The sequence below is a fragment of the Eufriesea mexicana genome, unplaced genomic scaffold (assembly GCF_001483705.2).
Source record: "Eufriesea mexicana isolate 0111107269 unplaced genomic scaffold, ASM148370v2 scaffold4744748147, whole genome shotgun sequence".
Classification (NCBI taxonomy): domain Eukaryota; kingdom Metazoa; phylum Arthropoda; class Insecta; order Hymenoptera; family Apidae; genus Eufriesea; species Eufriesea mexicana.
In genome coordinates, this window is record NW_016907952.1 from 5,490 (window position 1) to 25,123 (window position 19,634).

General features: G+C 41.2%; 2 protein-coding genes and 1 non-coding gene across 3 annotated transcripts; all 3 read left to right on the top strand.

Moving 5' to 3' along the window:
• The first annotated feature begins 16,771 nt into the window (after nt 1-16,771).
• On the top strand, nt 16,772-18,186 carry LOC108546922 (soma ferritin). The gene is made up of 3 exons (XM_017899226.1): nt 16,772-16,993; nt 17,143-17,367; nt 17,783-18,186. The coding sequence occupies exons 1-3, from the start codon at nt 16,880-16,882 to the stop codon at nt 17,966-17,968; spliced, it is 525 nt and encodes a 174-aa protein (XP_017754715.1). The 5' UTR covers nt 16,772-16,879; the 3' UTR covers nt 17,969-18,186.
• Nucleotides 17,590-17,661, top strand: TRNAA-CGC (transfer RNA alanine (anticodon CGC)). The gene has a single exon. It is a non-coding gene; the product is annotated as a tRNA-Ala (tRNA).
• A 279-nt stretch (nt 18,187-18,465) lies between the features above and the next one.
• Nucleotides 18,466-19,444, top strand: LOC108546823 (soma ferritin). The gene is made up of 4 exons (XM_017899095.1): nt 18,466-18,542; nt 18,615-18,834; nt 18,902-19,093; nt 19,160-19,444. The coding sequence occupies exons 1-4, from the start codon at nt 18,466-18,468 to the stop codon at nt 19,442-19,444; spliced, it is 774 nt and encodes a 257-aa protein (XP_017754584.1).
• The last annotated feature ends 190 nt before the right edge of the window (nt 19,445-19,634 follow it).

Consider the following 19,634-nt stretch of genomic DNA (forward strand, 5'->3'; position numbering starts at 1 on the left):
CAGGATAAATTTCTATAATACGTATATGTATGTCAAAATATTTTAATTCCTCTGTATTTTTGGCTGAAATGAAGTATTATGCGAAAATTAAAAACATTAGATGATTTATTTCCATCTTAAAAGTTAAGTAGAAATTCATTTTTTAACTGTAAAAAGTCATTCATCTTTTTGTATCGAATAACGAAACTGTTTCAGATTACAAGTGACTTGTAGAAATTTCTTATAATTTTACGATTAGTATAAAAGAGTACATGAGAACATATTCATGTGATAAATATAAAAAACGAGATATACTAGATGATTTTGGTTTGGATTACGGGTGAGTACGGCCCTGACGAAGCTAGAGAGCGAGCAATGGCTGCGTGGCGGTAAAATCCCGCTTAGGGGTTCCCGATATATATTTTACTGTCCTCCAATCATTGAACATCATTATAATATTATTCCTGCCTGGTTTCTTCTTCGAAAAAGTCTACAGAATACGCAACTGTGTATCAAATTCGTGTCAGATGAAGAACTTTTCGTAAAAATGCAAAAGCACTCGTAGAAAGTACGCTCGGTAGTTTCCTTTCAAACTTCGATGACCAATTATAATTATTCAAAAGCACGAACAATTATAATTATGGACATTGATAAACTCCAAATACTCTCACCTACCTTGTAAGACAACAATGAACCTCCTAACGTCCTTACTTTTTACGTAATACCACATTTTAGATCAAAATCGTGTCAGAGAATTAGAGAAGAATTAGAGAAACACGCATTTTTCGTAAACTGTGAGTGATAGAGCAATCTCGATTACGGATTCCTGTCCAGAAAAGTAAGCTACCACGAAAATCAGCTATTAGATATTACAAATTACAGAAAAAGTTAAAATTTATTCGATAGTAGAATAAGCCGTTCATAGCACAAATCGATTAACTTCCACTTTTTGAAAAATATTAAATATAAAAATTCATGACTATACCAAGTGCTTTGATACTTAAATTTGAGATTTTCGAAAACGTGAAGTTAATCGATTTGTGCAGTGAACGGCTCAAATATCAACGGGCCCTTCGAATTTCTCGATCGCGTTCGAAAGTCGACTCAGAGACTACGCTCGCGAATAAAACGCAAAAGAGACGAAGATACGTGAAGAATGAGGGGAAAAAATGGCCAGGAATGGTTGTACTCGATGGTTACAACAATATTATATCGAGGTGGCTTTTTTCAATGAATCGAGCCATCGAGCAAGGGGCAAGTATCCATGGGAAACCGACGAGGTGCCTTCGACCTCGCGACCCAGTTTGCGCTCCCGTGACGTCATACTCAACGTCATTGCCCGGGCAAAAGTAGGTCGGACGGACCCAGCCGGACCGCTTGAAGACGCTTTCGAAAGTTTATTGAGAAATTCCCTGGCCGAGCTAGAAACCTATTCACACCCCTTGCCTTTGGGGTTGCAACTTCTCGCAGGTATAATCCAGGATCCGATTTCGCCGAGAAATTGTCGCGATTCCAGCTACGGGGGCTAATTAAACGATTAAATTAGTCATTCCACCCGAAGCATCCGAAAATTTGTAAAGAGAAAAACGTGTCTTCAGGATACTCCTTATTTCTAACCTCCCAGTGGAATATCGTCGATACTCCAGCTACCAGGAAGTGTGCCGGGTTCGGGACAAAGATCGAGCAACCCTCGAACCCTAATTGCAAAGACCCAGGTTCTTTGCAATTAATCAACCCCAGAAGTCCAGAAGCTAGGAGGAAAGAGGTGGCATCTAGGCATCTAGGTGTCCCAGAGATCGCACTGTCCCGATACATCGGCCGAGCAGGGAAAATAGCAGGCGAACGGGGCAGGTTAGACGACGACGAGGGCGAGGGTGAATCGGGTGAGCCGTGCTCTCCGGCCACGAGGAACAAGGGAGAAAAGGTTTTCGAAAAAGACGAGAAATGCGTCGAAAGCATGAAAGCCGAACGGTTGGCAAATCTCATGAATGGCCGCGTAATGTGAATGAAGCTCCAGTGACCCAGTTTTGTTGACCGCCCCATGGCGCCCTCGCTGCTGCCACCCTTCGACCAACCTTCCCCGCCAACCCTCGATTCCCACCACTGCACCGCGTGGGCGTTACGTCAGGGACAGGTTATCGACTGCGCCACCGAGAATATTAATTCGCGACATCGATTGAAAATTCGGACGATAACACGTACACCAATCGCGACGTCCCTTGAAATGACCGGTTACCGGAGGACCGCTAGAGAGATGCTGCAAGAAACGCGTGTATCTCAATCGGGCACTCGATACTCGCAGATAAGCCGTGTAACTCGCTCGTTTCCGGCTCGCTGAATTTCCAACGGGAAACGAATACGATAATACCCGACCCCGGTAATCCAGAAAATTATCCAACAGCGAATTCGCGAATCAGCGATACGACCTAAGCATGGACGTCGAAGGAGCTATACCGAGCAAGAATTTTATACGTCGATCATGATCTTTCATACGCGTAGATCACGATTGCAACGTGGCGATAATTCAGCGAGTCTTCGAGGTCGCGACTAATCATGAAAATGCATCGTCTCGTTATCGCGCGTTTATTCAGCCACGCAATTGCGCGCGTCCGCGGAATATTCATAGGCCTGGTTTTTCAAACTCCGCCCGGCGAGGCCGCGATTCAGCGGAATGGGATTAAAAACGCAGACGCGGGGAGCGAAACGCATGGCGTAATTTCCGTTGCGTGCGATCGATGGAGAATGAAAAGGCAGAGAAAGGGAGAGAAAATGGAGGAAAGGCGAGATAGGATCTGGCGGACGAAAGCTTGGCGCGGGACGTGGGGACCGATTAAAAATCGCGGCGAGCCAATACGCGAGGCGGAGTGTGACCTAAAAAACGACGGCTCGGGGAAAGGAAGGAGCTGCAGGATGGAGTTTTCGAAGGACGAAAACTTAGTCCGGCGAGCTCTGGGCATTTCATCGGTGCCGGCGAAGCTGCGGGCGCGGAGAGCGGGGTCAGGGCGCTGGAATGACGTCAGGGGACGACGCAGGGCGTCGAACTCTCGTTGGCAAGCGAGCGAAGGGGTGCATCGACCTGAAACCCCCAGTTGCCTGGCTGGCCATCTATCCGTCCCTTTCCTACCCTCGGCCAACTCTGCGCGTCTCTCTCGCCGGATCCAGAGGAGAGGATGCTGCCTGCCGAGACGCAGGACATCCAAAAATTGCGGCAACTCTGAATGACGCACGTCGCGCGTGTGCATTTTTTCCCTCCCATAGCCGAACCAGTGTAACGTAATCGACGTATCGATTCGTGCAGACGTAACGAACCAGCTTCGAGGATATAGAGCTACGTCGCAGGGTAGGATTTTCGAGACGTCGAGGACAGGCGACAGGGAATCTGCGAGAACGAGGGTACAGCGTGCAGCAGGGGTGAAAAGTAGGTGAACGAGGTTGCCGGAGAAGAGAATCCACGGCGGTGGTGGCTTCGTGGCCGCCACCGCCGCCACCGTGGCTGCTTCTTCGTCGAGATATTTTTGGAATGGTCGAATTAGGCATTCGGGACAAGCGTGGACTAGGTGTGCAGGGCTGGCACGCGTGGCGAAGGAAATTTTCCCGATCGAATCGCGCCGCGGATCAATGCGACCTTAATCCTTATCCCGCGACGAGCCAGAAGGGGATGGTTACAAGGTAAGCGATTATCGATTGGAAAATATTTAGGAAGGTCGGCGACGTCACTGACCTTCGACTCCAGGCACCTTTGTACGAAAATGGACACGTCCGCGATAGACATCGCTCTATTTTCCGCGAGCGCGATCGATATCGAGCGAGGATATATCGCGCCGACCCTGCCGAAGCAAATTTACTACGCGCGGCCTGGATTAATTTCCTAGAACCAGACGGAATTGATAAATCGAAGGGTGGAAAGAAGCTTGGTCTGATCGCCGAATCCGTGGAGCGGCGTGGAAACTAGCCTAATCCGTTCGAGAGTAAAGGGAAAGTGAAAGAAGCTCGGCTACGAGTATGCGGATCTCTCGAGCGGATCCGTGAGAGATAGACGCGTGCTCGGAGCGAGTAACCCTAAGGAAAATAGGAAGACTTAAGGCAGACCTTAAGTGGTCGGTGCTCGGGGGCCAGACGTGAGACGGATTCGAGCAAGAATCTCGTCCATCCCCTTGCCAGAGCAACCCTCATCTAAGCAGTTTCCTGCCGAGCGAAAAGAAGGCGACGACGAGGAGGAAGGGGAGAAAGGGGGGAGAGCTAGGGAAAAAAGGCGAGAGGGGGGTATATATATATAGAGAGAGAGAGAGAGAGAGAGGGTGAGTGGAAGGAGGAGAAAGAGGGAGAGAGAAATGTCGGATGGGCCACGTGGTGCGACGTGCGCGGGACAATCAATGCAGTGACGTCACTGTCTGCCCGACCAATCGCAAGATAGCTCCATTCAAACCTGGCAGCCTCGGCCTCCGAGTGGAAAGTCGTCGAGTTCCATCGGGCTTTAGCCCGACTGCAGTTCGGCCTCGATCACTGAGACGCGCGAATTCGAGGCTGGACCCGCTCCCTCGAATACTTCGCTCTTCTTCCTCGCCCGACAGGATTCCTCACTGAAAACGCTCGAGATTCATTGAAATAACCGCAGGAACAGCCTTTCGCGCGTCTCTGAAAATCAATCACGCCGGAGCACCGACGAGATATGCCAGTCTTTATCGAAGAAACTAGGGGAAACGTGGTTCGTCTCGAGAGAAATTGAACTCGTTGAAAATCGAGAGAGAGAAAGAGAGAAAATGAGAAAGAGAGAGAGAGAGAGAGAGAGAGAGAACGTCGAAGCAGTCGAGGAGTGGATGTAAAAGGATTTCGGAAATTCGAAGTGTACGTGGAAAGGAAAAGTTGTCACTAAAGGGGATATCGGGAAGTGTCGCCTGTATGGTGTTTCATTTGTCGCAGAATGTCGTAAGTAGTCAGTAGTGCGTTTTCGTTCGCGGAGTACTTTATGTTTTATGCTTGCCGGACAAGTAAATGGAAATAGATGGTACTTGTTTTCAACGCTCGGACTCCACGTGAATGTTCGATTGACTCTGGTCTGAATCATCGAATAGAGTGACGGTTTCGAGTGAACCCGATGCGAGTGCGTGTTGAACTGTCGCGTAAGAAATTGGACGATGCTTCGACGCAGCTTACAAACGAACACGTGGTCCGATTCGAACCCAAACACACACCCACGCAAAAATCTCCATAGACAAGACCATGGCTAGAAAATCCCGCATACCTCTCGCTTTCCGCATCGAACCGTGATTTTCCTTCGATCCCGGTCTCGATCATCGGTATTACAGTGCAATCGTGAAAACGGAAAATATCGGACAAATTTTTCAACCAATTTCCAACGTGATACAACGTCGAGCCATTTTTTCCCCTGTCACCTTTGAACGCAAACTTTGAACACTTTCTCCTATCGAGAATTTAAAGGTCATTTCGTCCGTAAACATGTTCTTTGTGCTTTTCCAGCAGCACCTGCAGCATCGAATATAGTTCGTTAAATGTCCTCTTTGACGCTCGATTGGACGGTTAATTTTTAAATTATTCATAAAAAATTCAACGGATCTGCAAGTATGACGCAGCTCTAGCAGGTAGCGTCATTGTCCTAGTTTTCACGCGGTGCATTCGATTCAGCGAACTAGTCGCTGTTTTTCTCGCGCGACGTAAACCTCTAGAAACACTGTGACTGTCAACCAGAGATCTTCACCGAATTCCTCTTACCTAAAATTCCTCGCTAGACGAAACGATGACGAAACGCTGTCATTTTACACGACGCAAGTTTGATCAAAACGAACGGAGAAATTGGAATTTGAAGATTCCAAATTTTAAAGACCATGGCGAAACGAAGATAATCGTTGCTATCGTTACTAGAGAATGGTGTGTGCTCTATCCATCGTGAAACGAAGGAGTCAGCTGAAAACACGAACGAGAAGAGCCAAAATTCTCTCGACGACCGTCTATTTCTCTCTTTTATTTTTCCAACAGCGTTAATTGGATCAAAATATGGTGCACTACTTATCCTCGTCATCCTGCACCTTCCTGCAACCCCCTTTGTCCCTCGACAATCCTGTACCTCGACCCTCTGTTCCCCTCTTTTCCTTGGAATGCACGTCACCTCGGGGGAGGTGGTGACGTCAGTAGAATGCGGACACAGGATTGGCCGCTGCCTCACTGACGTCATACAGGCTGACTACATGCGCTTGTACCCCCTACCCCTAACTCTTCTCATGCTGGCTGCAATAGGCATCGAGAAATGGTGCATGACAGTTCAAAGCCCCAGTTTTCCAAGGCTGTGCGGACCGAGAGGTCGCCGTACGTTTCACCTTCTTCGTCAACCTCGCGTCCCTTCTTTTCCCGCTTTTACCTTCCCCGTCTACTCTTCCCACGACCTTTCTCCTAATCTCTTCCTTCCGTTATCTCGCTCTGTTCTCTCCTCGCATTCCTATCTCGTTAATCGCAACCATGGATCCTCAGATTTAAAACAATTTATGAAAACTTCGAGCCACTCGGGATCAAACGTATTTCGATCCACCTCCGTGTCTCTCTCCTTTCCTGTTTCTTCGTACTCTTCTCTCGATCTCTCTCGGAACTCTCTCCGTTGCTACGTTGCTACTGTTTCGAGCTTCGTCGTTCCGATCGAACGATACAGCGAGAAATCCCAGCTTCCTCTCTCTCGTAAGCACGACTCGCGGGTGAAAACGTATGGCGTGTGGTCGGTGGAAGATTGCCTGGGATGGAAGATCTAATCGAAAGCGAACTTCCCTCCATTCCCGATGATCCAGCCCGATCGCATAACGGGCCTGCACGCAGGTACATCTTCGATTGCGCGACATCGGGTTTCATAAATAAAGCCCCATTGAAGAGGAGCTCACAGGGGATGGAGTAGCATGACCCGGTGACCCAGATTTCCTATGACTTGCGTCATTCACAATCTCTCCCCACCAAGTACTACGACAACGACACGCATCTGAAATAGAGAGAGAAAGAGGATGAGTGAAAAGGGATGAGATCAGATTGATCGCGAGTGAGTGAGAGTGCATATCCTACTAAACAACCGCCGATTTCGGTAACCACTTTCGGTCTTCTTTCAAGGACGTGCAGCTACATCCGGTGATGGAGAACGTGATCGGGCTCATTGATAAACCGAGTGAGTGCGTAGTCGTGGCTTCGCGGAGAACAGTGCGATCGAGTGTCGATTTGCCCCGTCGATAGAGCCAGCCTCGGGCTGGTAAACATAGCTTCGACAACCCCATCGAGAGTGATCGTGCAAGATCTGCGTGGATGATAGTTTCTCGTCTCCTGTCTCGTGCTATCCGTCTTCTTCGCTATCGCGAGACGTACCAGCGAGGCGTATCGGAATAGGAATCTCCTCGAGAAGCGAAGTCGTTGCACTTCTGCCAAAATGTCCAAGGCCCATGGTGTGCTGTTGCCTGGCAACCATCTTGGGTCAATGGAATACACGTTCATGGGAGAAACTGGGTCAACCCACGAGACGTTCTAGGTGTCTCCTTAAGTTCTTCCGCTGAAAAGATACGCGGTGCTCCACCACCCTCGTTCGGTAACTAAGCTCAAAACTCTTTGTGCTACTGTTCGCACGAACAACCACGCTCCACGAATCGAACCGTCTCTACACCCCAAACAGAGACCTAACAGTCGCATCGCATACTCAATGATCGTTCCGTTCTCGAAGGTAAGAATTTTCCCTCAGAATTTCCCCTCAAAATTTTCCCACGGAATTTTCTCTCAGAATTTTCCCTCACTCTCGGTTATCCCCATTTCGATTCGAACACTCGGACCGCCGAATTTTCCCGTGATCTCGCGCGTGCACCGATCCTACGCCGATGACAGTGGAGTTTCCATGGGAGTTAAATGGCAGGGAAAACTGCGAGTAATAAATGCGTGCGGATAAAGCGTGGTATAGAAAAATCCACGCATCGTTGAAGATCTTGAACAAGCCGCCCTTGGCTCGCCTCCTGCTGACCCGAATACCTATATATCAGGTGGCGCGCTATTTATGGAACCACCCCCGATGAACGACCCCAACGAGCGCGACGCAAAGAAGCTCTGCCCTAAACGCGATCGAGGAAATAATTGCGCTTTTCTTTGTCGCGTCTTGCCATTGACATTCGACGCTATGCTAATCGGGAAGATTATTCGCGTATTAAATCCTCTCCCCTCCCACCCCGACTAACTGACCCCCTCCATCGGTGTCCAAAACGGTTCGCCGGATTGCGTCAATGAAACCTGTTAAAAATTTATTTTATCATTGCTTGCTCTTTAAAAATCCTACGAATTTAACACCGTACCTGACACCGTGCATTTCATACAACTTTGCGCTAATTGACCTTTAAAACACGTTTGCACGCTCGGTTTACTTATACACGTCGTGAAAATTTCACGTCTCGGCACAGCACGCCGCTGTTAATATTAGCTTTTTCCTTTCCGCTGAATTTCGCACGTTCTGCTATCAATTTTTACGACCAGAGCACGAAAACTCCGACCATGGTCTCTCCTACACCTTTTTGTCCCAGTTTCGCCGTACCTCTAGCCTTTCCCTTTGTAGCCGTTGAAACGAGTTCAGTGCCCTGGTATAGTTCGCTTTCCTTTGACGTCATCGAACACCTACGTCATGGACGCGACATTATCGTTCGCATTACTTAAATACACTTGATCGTAATTACCAATTACTCCACGACTCGACGTCATATATTCCACGTGAAAAACAAAATCAGATTTACTCCTTCACACTTCCCCTTGAAGGTAAGCTTGAACATCCCCTTGGAAGGTTCGAGTGCGACGATTTGGTTCGGAAATCGAGTGAAAAACGGGAAAATAGACGCGGTAAATCGTGAGAAAAGATGTACGGGAGCGGATGATAAAGAGTTGAGAGATGGCAAACTGCAATACCAAGGTAGGTCGATAAGAGCATGGCACATCGGTAACCGTAGTGCAGGGGTAGGTAAAGGAAACAGGTGGTTTGGTGGCCATTGGTAACAGTGACGAAGTCCGGTTGGGAACGTAGTAGGGTGGTTTGGTGTCCGGACTGCGAAACGTTGCGTTACTCGAAAGGAAAAGGGTGAGACAAGCGAGACGTGTCTGACCGAGCACAGGACACTTCCACTGCGAACCATTGCCCTACTAACGCGCAACATTTGAACGCTGTATCTTTGTAATAGAAAATTAATCAACGACCAGCAGATATTCTTCGGAAGTATTTCTATTGTTGAAATATTAGGAAACGAACTATAATTATTTTATAAGACAAAGAAGACATTTTTAAAGGTTTAACGCTTGAATTAGTTCTGACCCAAAGACATTACTCGAATTGAATTGGCAATGCGACATGGAATTTTGAACATGGCGTGTGTTAATTTAAACGGTCGTATATTTTATAATAAATTACGTCTTCTATGACTGTGACTCACCTCCCGTCACAAGTGTTAATTTTATTTCATTTTATTTAAGAGCACACTTAAATTTAGAATGTAATTTTGACCAATTTTGAGGAATGTTTGTGATATTCTCAGCGTGGAAAATCCGAAAATACTGCTCACAGGTTGGAAAATGAAGCACCAATGTAAAATTTGCGAACATCGGACAACAAAATTAGTATTTCCCAAGCACACCAGATGGCAGGGTAAACTTTGAGAAACCGACGAGTTATTTTGGCAAATCCATCGTGCACGATCGGTGTTCCGTGTACGTTTGTTTACAATTTCGGAAAATCGAGCTCTGAAACTTCGTGTGTTGTGATATAATTGGAGCAGCCGAAAATTATGCGAAATCGTGCGAATTAGGACGACGTGACGCCAGCCGCCGTCGGACGGGTGCCATCGTTGAAGATCGAGGCTATCCACCGGTATAAACAACCTTTCAAAATAACAAACCTAACTATAGCTGTAATTCCTTGCACCTAAATTTTCTTTTATCCCGTCACGAGATGTTGCGTTCAATTTTTATCAAACTGCGTTAAACGATGGAAAGCGATTGCTTGAATGTACGTGAAGAATCCTTTGTCTGCACTGATTTCACAATTTAACAAATTTCTATTAGATTATTGCAATTAACGTTGATATTAATAAATTTCTTTTCTGTAGATTTAAAACTGGAATAACACACTTGTCATGTTACTGGCGCCTACTGCTAAACCGAATTCTACTTTCCTGCATGTTTATTCCATTTGGTATGATGTTTTGCAATTTAGAACACAATGGACTGTCAGTGGAATTAAGTACGTCTTCAAAGATGGTTACTTGTGTAATTGTACATAGCTAATACAGGCGTTGGTCAAGTTTTTAAATAGAATTTAAAGCAGCAAGTAACACGTGTAGCAACATACATGTATAACGTATTCAAAGTACATGTACCTGCTTGACAAACAAAATATTTGTCCTAATGTATAGCCTATTGCAATTCAAAACAGTTGATTATCGTGGTATGACTTTGCACAGTTGTTTAGAATGCTTGGTAGGTTCATGCTTATAGGTCCAAGACAGAAAAACCTTTTCATGTCACGTCTAACTTGTATACCCTGTTTCTTGCTACTTTATTTAACATTAAGGAATTATTTTCTGGCCGAAAATCAGGCAGCAGATGGCCTTTATTTAGGCCAACATGGCGATATTTTGAAAAGCTGGAAGTCGTAAAAACGAACAGCGGAATCTCGTTAGAGCCAAAAAAATTGTAATTCACAGAAGAACTCTATTTTTCTACGCCAATGAGATTGACAAGGCTTCGCGTGGGGTGGATGAGATTAATCCCGTTTACCTCAAGCAGATTTAGGGCTTCTTATGCAACTTCACGCGCGTATATTCGTATGCAACTGTCTAGGTATCTGTATGCGGCGTTCCTTACTTTTTCCCAAATACATTCCTCTTGTTCTAATAATTCCAATCGTTGCGATTCACTCGATGGAATATTTAAATATCTCACTTTGCGATCTCTCAGCCCACTTGTCATAATTTTGAAACGCCACAGGGAACAATTTCTCCTTGCCAAAAAGTACAATATTGTACATAACAAATTTCGTAAATTCATCATCCGTTGCATGCCTTAAGATTGTTAGAACATACCCAGAGTGTTTGATAAATGTGAAACATCGTTGTAAGAAGTGACAGAGATATTCTGATATACGTAAACACGTTTGATTTATTAAGAAATTATGCGAATCAGAGGTTGAGCAAGTGACACATCTTTGTAGAGAGTCCAGGTTTGAAATCCTAACTGATGTCCACCCTTCTGACACGTAATACCAATCTGACACTCCGGCGTTTGGTTGTCCGTGCACTATATCGCATAACGAATTCTTCGTGCAGTGGCGCGAGTAGCATTATTTCGTCGCAAAGGAAAGTTAAGTTAAATTAAGTTAATCGCGAAATTGTCCTTTCGATTCTACTCGATATCCGTGTCGAGCTTGGCCAGCGAGCAGAAGGGAACGCAACCTACCTCACTACCCCAAGGACGGAGGGATGACCTAACATAGGAAAGCCGTCTTATGTTTCTGTCTCATTTCATTGTAAACTTACGATATGAAATATGACATAAACTTAAGGTGGGTACCTATATGATCAACAAATCCATCGCAACCGTCGTGGGAAACGTCTGTGTCTTCTGAGAAGAGGATCATACGGACGTCGAGCAAGGTATCACGATGATCCTGTGAATTTTGCAATGAGAAATGCGTAATCCTCGATGCATGTGAATCATACGTACGATTCCGGTCTTCTGTTGTTCACGAAGGGTAGTTCTTTTAATCGGTTCCTGCGTGTATCTTCTGTCACGATTGTCCGATCTCTTTCACGTTGACAGCGCGGTGGTGGTTGGGCTGAAAAAGGACAATGGACACGAGTGAGAAGTAATTAGAACACGGAAAGGAAAGTCGTGGATCGGTGGAAAGATGGACGGAAAAACGGGACAGCGGGTATCGGTGGAGTCAGTGGAGGAGACCCAGGTTAGGCCAGGCAGACGTGAAGCCTGAGGATCCAGGGGTGCTAAGCCCTGAATCCTAAGAAGTGTTCAGAGCTTACTCGGCTAGTGTTACCCCCCGCCACCATCGTCCTCTTTTTCTTTCTCCTCGTCGTTGTCTCCTCGGTCAGAGGGAACGTACGGCAGGGGCGTAAGGTTAGCTAGATGGCTCCTCATCTTCATCCGCTTCTCGCATTCCACCCTTATTCCCGAGCGAGCTCCTTCACTCACAAAACTATCCACCTCGACCACTCGTCCCTCCTTCGAGTTTCAAGTTATAACGGAGACTCGAATAGGGAATAACCAATCGATCATTAACGATGATCCGTCAACGATCTAGGAGCTGTCAAATATTTCATCCGGCAAACCAGCTGTGTTTTATCCGTAGGAATGTCGAACAGAACATCGATGTCTCACGTTCCTTACTCTTCCAACTCGCATCGATGTTCCTTACACACCTTAGCAACCTTAGCCCGATGTTCCTTCGATGTTATGTGAATGTCAAACGTCGATAATGCTAGCTCGATTTTCACTTAACAGCGACTCATCTCGTGTCCTTTATCACGTGACCTCCTTCGTTGGAAGCCATAAAAGTCAGCAACAGTCAACACTGATAATATCCACCCGTTAATTTCACTCTATAGCCGCGATTACGTCGATCTAAGTCCACTAAAGATCGAACTCAAAAATCCTCGAATTATGGAAGTATGTTTAAAGAAATTGTTCTTCTAAGAAAAATACAATACCCATGGAGCTATCTGCGATAAATTGGAGAAATTTTCTGTTGGAAATAGAGTAAGAACAGAAGGCACGGATTAGGTATATTTTGACGACTATAGATCCTGGATTTAGCGAGACAGCGACGGTTTAAAGCAAGGCATAAAAATTAGGTCGTCCTAATGCCGGATCCAGCTATTTAACGAACGGGGTACCCGCTTCGCGTTGGTATGTATGTGGGATACGTTTTAAGGATTCACCTCTTCACAATATCATTAAACACTACTACAGGCAACAGACTGCCAACAGACGGCAATAGCCAGGTCACAGGGTGAACTTATATAATGAAATAGAAAGCGTTTATGTAACTGACAAAAACATAAGACACTGGTTCCAAAAAGGGCAGAAGCTGATTTGTTTCGGTAATCTAGGCTAATTCTTCTCACGTGCCTCTTAGAATATAAGAATTCGTTGTTCGCAATCGGGGCAAAATATTCCTAGAGTAACGAAATCGAGAATAAGGACATCTTTTTCTCCATGAAAATAGAAAGAAAAATCGGAAATTAGTTAAAATAGACGATCGATCGTTGATCATGACCATTGCCAAATATCGCGTAACAGAAAGATGTCGGGGGAGGAAAAGAAAAGCTAGGCAAGAAAAGTGTACCGTCTGCATTCGATCGTCCAACTTCGGTAACGCAAATACGATTTCGTTCGTAATGCCTGTGCCCTTATTTCCCAAGAAACACGTGTCTTGTGGCCTTAAAGAAAAATGCTCATTGGCCGGTGCAGTCTAAAGCCACCCCGTCATTGGTCGGTGGATTAGATGACCACGTGGTGTCTTGGTATATAACCAAGGGTGAACTAAGAAGGTATCGGCAGTTGTGCTCGGAACATGGACAGAAGTGCAAAGATCATTGTTTATTAACTTACGTCTAGCTTCGATCGCGTAGTGATACCGAAACAATTTAAAGGGAACATTGATCAAGTGCGATTACTTGGAAGTTCTGCTTGACATTTACTCGACACCGCGCTGTACAACCCTCAGTGACTGGAGCATGCAACCGCTCGAATTTCATTATTTTATACGTGAACAAGAGTATCAAGGATCGGCGGAGTGTGTGGCGGAATATTACTGGACCAATTGAAAGGTGTACATCGATTCCATTGTGTGAACATCCCAATGTCAGTCGTATCTTGCAGCAAGGTTTTTGTCTTTGGAATACCTGCGATTCTAAATGAAACGTCCACGATAAACTCCTGAAACGATGTTAAATAACAAGTTGTTCAGTAAGAAAATTATTTCCCGTGTTATCCGCGAATACGACAAAGTTATCGAAGATACCTTATTCTTCCTCGGGACAAAACGATCGAGCATTGTAACGGCATCCGTTGTAGCGATCGTTTAAAATTGATCTCGATCACTTCCAATCGTGGTCAGCGTTGTAGCTTCCGGTGCATAGCAAATGGAAGAAGAGTTAGCCTCGATGTGTACAAACTACGGTAAGTTCATCGTAGAAATGTACGAATAGGAAAATCGAAGATAATGAATTTTGTATTCGAGTCGAACTATCCTATCAACCTATAGAACAACCAGATGTCCGGTCCCCACAACTTATCTTGCTACGGATATTCTTTTCACGTATTTACATGGATCGTACGTGTCGTTGTTTTTTCGCAGCATTAGTAGAAATGTGCCAATAGAAATATGAATTGTAACGAAACAAATAGCTCAATGACGAATCGTAAATAACGAAACGGACTTTTCGTTTAAATCCCACATCGTGTTACGAAATAAAACTACACGAGATAGTTTCAAGAGTTTCTGGCAAGAAGACTATTTTGAGCAGAGAAAGAGATATCTAAGACACTACAGTTGAACTGGTTTTTCTTTCCCTTTTTTTTTTTTAATATTTAGCGAATGCAGACTATAACGAAGGCTACCCATCGACAGCGTATATAAGAGAAAATAGACCACATCATTGGTACGTGGTAAAAGATAGTGCCAGCCAAGTTGTACTTTACTCATTCATTCACTGTACCTATACATACTTTACCACTTCGTATCCCACTTTTTAACTCCACTATTAGCTACGAAAAGAGCAGGATTAAATAGCCATAATAAGGGCGATAACGCTATCCGTAACGACAAAACTCTATGGTGCAAAGTAGAAAAATCATTCTCAAACTCGAATCGAAATCTGTCGAATAATTTATATTTCAAGAAAACTTGTTCGGTATTCTTTCAACTTCTTCTTTACTCTCTTTTTCTTTTCTGATGTTACTTTTGTCATAAATATTACTTTATGGTTTTTGCAGCTACTTAAACTATGTAACTTCGGAAAAAAGTTATTGGAATGGAAACTATGTAAGCAAAGAGAAGAAATGAAAAATAATGGACTCTAATGCAGCTGCTGGCCACTGCACAAGATTAGACGTAAGACTCTTGTGCGTGTGACAGCGGCTATGATGGGGCTTCCATGAAGCATCGATGATACGACGAAATCTATATCGTCTGGAAGTGTGACTCCTAGGTAGATTGAAAACTGAAACTTCTAGATAGACATCAGATCACATAAGTTTAGTATATATCTGGGAAAATATTTTGTTAGCAATGTTTATCGGCTAATTTTTATTCACATGATACAATTCAGTAATTTCTATGTAACTTTGGGTTTTGTAATAATTACTGTGGAAAATCACATAATGTGAACATTCCATAATGATTATTAAACCTTTAATGAATGTCTTAATTGCTATCTTAAGCAAAGATATAAGGTACCCATAAATTGTATAAATATACTTTACATCCTCAGCTACCTAGAGAAAATGATGAGAAGACATGAGACATTAAATTATAATGGGAATATATTAAAATAATTTGTTAAACATGACAATAAAGTATTTAAATCTAATTGTACCTCTGATTCTTTATTATCGTGAAATATGAACCTATAATACATTTTCTTTTGCCCTAAAACATTATTGTACGATAATATACCTCTATCTGATTTAATTCCTTCTCTTAAAGAAACTAGTATTTATTACTACGGTATTATAAAAATTACCATCAAATAAACAATTGTTTACAAAAGATATATTACAAAATATTCTCTATCAAATATAACCTTTATCTCACGTTAATAGCATTTAAATCTACTTATTATTTATCAACTATGATTCATTTTGATAACACTTCCTCTCAAACATTTATACTTTGCATATACTTTTCTTAATCTGCAAATATTAAAAGATCATGTAACTAATTAATATGAAATATACTACCATTGTGAATTCAATTACAATTTCTGCGTAAAAGAAAATATATATACGTTATTATCTGTTACTGAATCTTCCCATTTAAGGTATCAAGTCTATAAATTGTTATAGTAGACTGTAATATAAATCTTGAAATTAAAAATCTAATTCTGTACAACCCAATGTAGAATAATAATAAGAAACAAAAATTACAAGATCAATTTTTTACTAACATGAGCAAGATGCTACAATACGAAAAATATAAATCTAACTATAATTAAATTTGAAAAAAGAAGATAAAAAAATGCTACCTTCAATATTTAAATCGAAATCAAATCAAGAGGTTTATCATATAATATATCGATGTACACTTGCAGCCATTTATGTGTTTCGAAACCTATCCAAACCAAGTCATACTGCAAACATAGTGCTCTCTGCCCATTGGCTTTGAACAGTCAAGCATCACGTTATGATTACTTTTCGAACACACACTATTTAAATGACGTTTGAATGCAAAGAAATCGAAAATGAAATATTTTTTAATTCCAAAATATCAACATTAACAAAATTAGAAATTCATAATGCATATCTATTTTTCACAATTTGTACATAATAACTATCTATATATTATAGTAATTTTTCGAATGGAATATATAGAGAAAAACGTAAAAATTACAACCTAAATTGCCATAATCTCATGAAAAAAAAGTAATAAATCACAACCACAAACCAAATTGCATTAAATTTATTATTTGTTAACTCGTTATGTTTATATTCAGGGTCATAATTTTAAACGTAAAATCGATAAAACGTGCGCATCCGCGCATGCGAGTATGATATTTCTTCTGTATCATCTGCTTATACCTGGTGCATTGTAAACCTCCAGAAAATTAGTGTAATTTATTACATTGTATCCTTATATTTGTATTTTACCTTATCAAAATTGTTTACAATGACGTCAAGCATCACAACCCTGGTTAGACAAAATTTTCACGCCGACTGTGAAAAAGCCATCAACGACCAAATCAATATGGAATTGTATGCGAGTTACGTTTATCTCTCTATGGTTAGTTGACATATCGATTAAATGGCCATTTTGTAACATTAAATTTTCTTAAACAATGATATTTACATAAGAAGAAACTTTTAATTTTTTATATTATAATTTTTGCTAACCTTACTTTCCACGTTCTACTCTACTATCTCTTTTCTTAGGCATATTATTTTAATCGAAGCGACGTAGCTTTACCAGGTCATTATTCATATTTCAAAAAAGCTTCGGACGAAGAGAGAGAACATGCCATGAAATTCATGACGTATCAAAACAAAAGAGGTGGTAGTATCGTTTTGTCACGTATTGAAAGTCCGCCAAAAGATGTTTGGGATAGCGCTCACGATGCTATGACTGAAGCATTAAAGTTAGAGAGGAAAATTAACGAGGTATGTATATTTATAATATATTACAACTGTAAATATTATTGTTATTGGTATAAGGAAAATAAATTTTTATACAATTATTTTAAGAAAAAACTTCTGTTTATCTATTATTTCTGTACAATACAATTGATATTTTGCACTATATTTTACTAAATTAATCAATTTTCTTTGTATATTTTCATTTTGTATGATATTTGTATACTTTTAGTATCTCTTTTTCTAAGTGGGGGTGTAACTCAGTGGTAGAGTGTCCGCTTCGCATGCGGAAAGTCCTGGGTTCAAATCCCAGCTCCTCCAATTCAAATATAAATTTTTATATTTTTTTTTTTATACATTAATTTTATAATACAAACATTTCAAAATGGTAATATATTTTTTAATGAAATAAATATTTTTATAAATATTCTAATATTTCCAGAGCCTCCTTGCGATGCACGCATTAGCGACGGAACATAACGATCCGAACTTATTAGATTTCCTGGAAAGCGAATATTTGAAAGACCAAGTAGATTCTATCGATGAACTTGCTAATTATGTAACAAGATTAGGTAGACTTGGCGATGGTCTAGGGACATATATCATCGATCAGGAACTTAGAAATTAAAATGTTATTCATAAAAGTAACACATTTAGTAAGAAAAATGAATATACTGTGTACACACAAGATTGTTATGAATAAATACATAACAATAATTAAACATGCACTATATAACACTAAAGTGAGTAACACGTACAATATTTAATTTCTATCGATAAAATTAAATATATCCACTTGTATAATCTTATATAATATCATCGATTTTTGCGTTAAGTTAACAAATATTTTAAAGAAATGAAATTCGGAACTCCTAACATGTTAATAAATATGACAAACGTTTTAATGTATTGCCCAGCATAGTGTTAACTTTGATCATAATAAAACTTGGTTATTCTGAATATATAGTACTTATTTTTATCACTAAATTTACTATGCGATACCAAAATAAATTGCGAATCGATATAATGACATGTGAATTAAAATGAAAATTTTTTGAAGAATAATTTTCACAATTAACAATTTTTTAATGCGAAATGTAAATTATTCGTAGCTAAAAGTGAAACATGTCAAAATTATGTAGTGACTGGAAAATTCTTTGTGACATCTTTAATCTATGTACTCGACAATTGTATAAAAAGGAGTAAGTCTCTAACTTATTGATGAAAAAATTTAATATCAGATCTAGTTTAAAAAATAAGTAATGTTTCTCAAGAATTAATCTTCTCAAGAAAATATGTAAACCAAAAATATCTCCTGCAAACTTTTTGACTACGTCTTGTACGAATGGAACGTTTGGTGGCTTTTGCATTGATAAACCCATGAAATGGCCTAGTGGAAAACCAACCAATTATAAATTTCATCAAGAAACTGAAGATATATTAAACGTGCAAATAAATGCTGAGCTAAAAGCTTTCTATTACTATTTATCCATGGTGAGATAAAAAATAAATAGCTTTTCTAATATCATTATATTTAATACAAATCAGCTGTTTTCTATAGGCTGCATACTTTGGACGTGCTGACGTAGCTTTACCTGGCTGTGAGTCATTTTTCATGCAAATGCATCATGAGGAACATGAGCACGCTCTCAGATTCTTAAATTACGTAAAAATGCGCGGGGGGCGTGTAAATTTGTGTCCAATACAGTCACCTCTCGATCAAGATTGGAAATGTCCGTTGCACGCTTTTAAAGTAAATAATTTAAAAATAAATTAAACATTCTTAATAATTATAAATACAATCATAAAATTGATTTAGACAGCATTAGATTTGGAGATTGAAGTAACTGATAAACTAGTAGAGGTAAACGCCGTGGCGGAAAAACATGGCGATTTAAATGCAAGTGATTTTATTATTACTGGTTTTATGGAAGATCAAATGAAAAGTATAAATGAGATGGCAAGATTTGTGGCTATTCTATCTGGAATTGGTGATCAAGCATTAGCACGCTTTATATTTGATAAAGATTTACTCGATTATCATGTTGAGCCTAAATTTAATATCCTTCGTTTAAAAATGCGACCAAACGGAAGTGACAAATAGTAATTCCGTTCACCTATAGAATTGCACAAGAATTATCGTACAAGTGTAATCGTTTTGCTAACGTGTATTCTAAATAGCTTTTATATTAATTTATTTAGGATAAAAATATATGTATATATTGATTAAATTATCATAAAAGCAAAAACTGGTGAAAGAGATATTTAAAATATATATAAAAATAAAATCATAA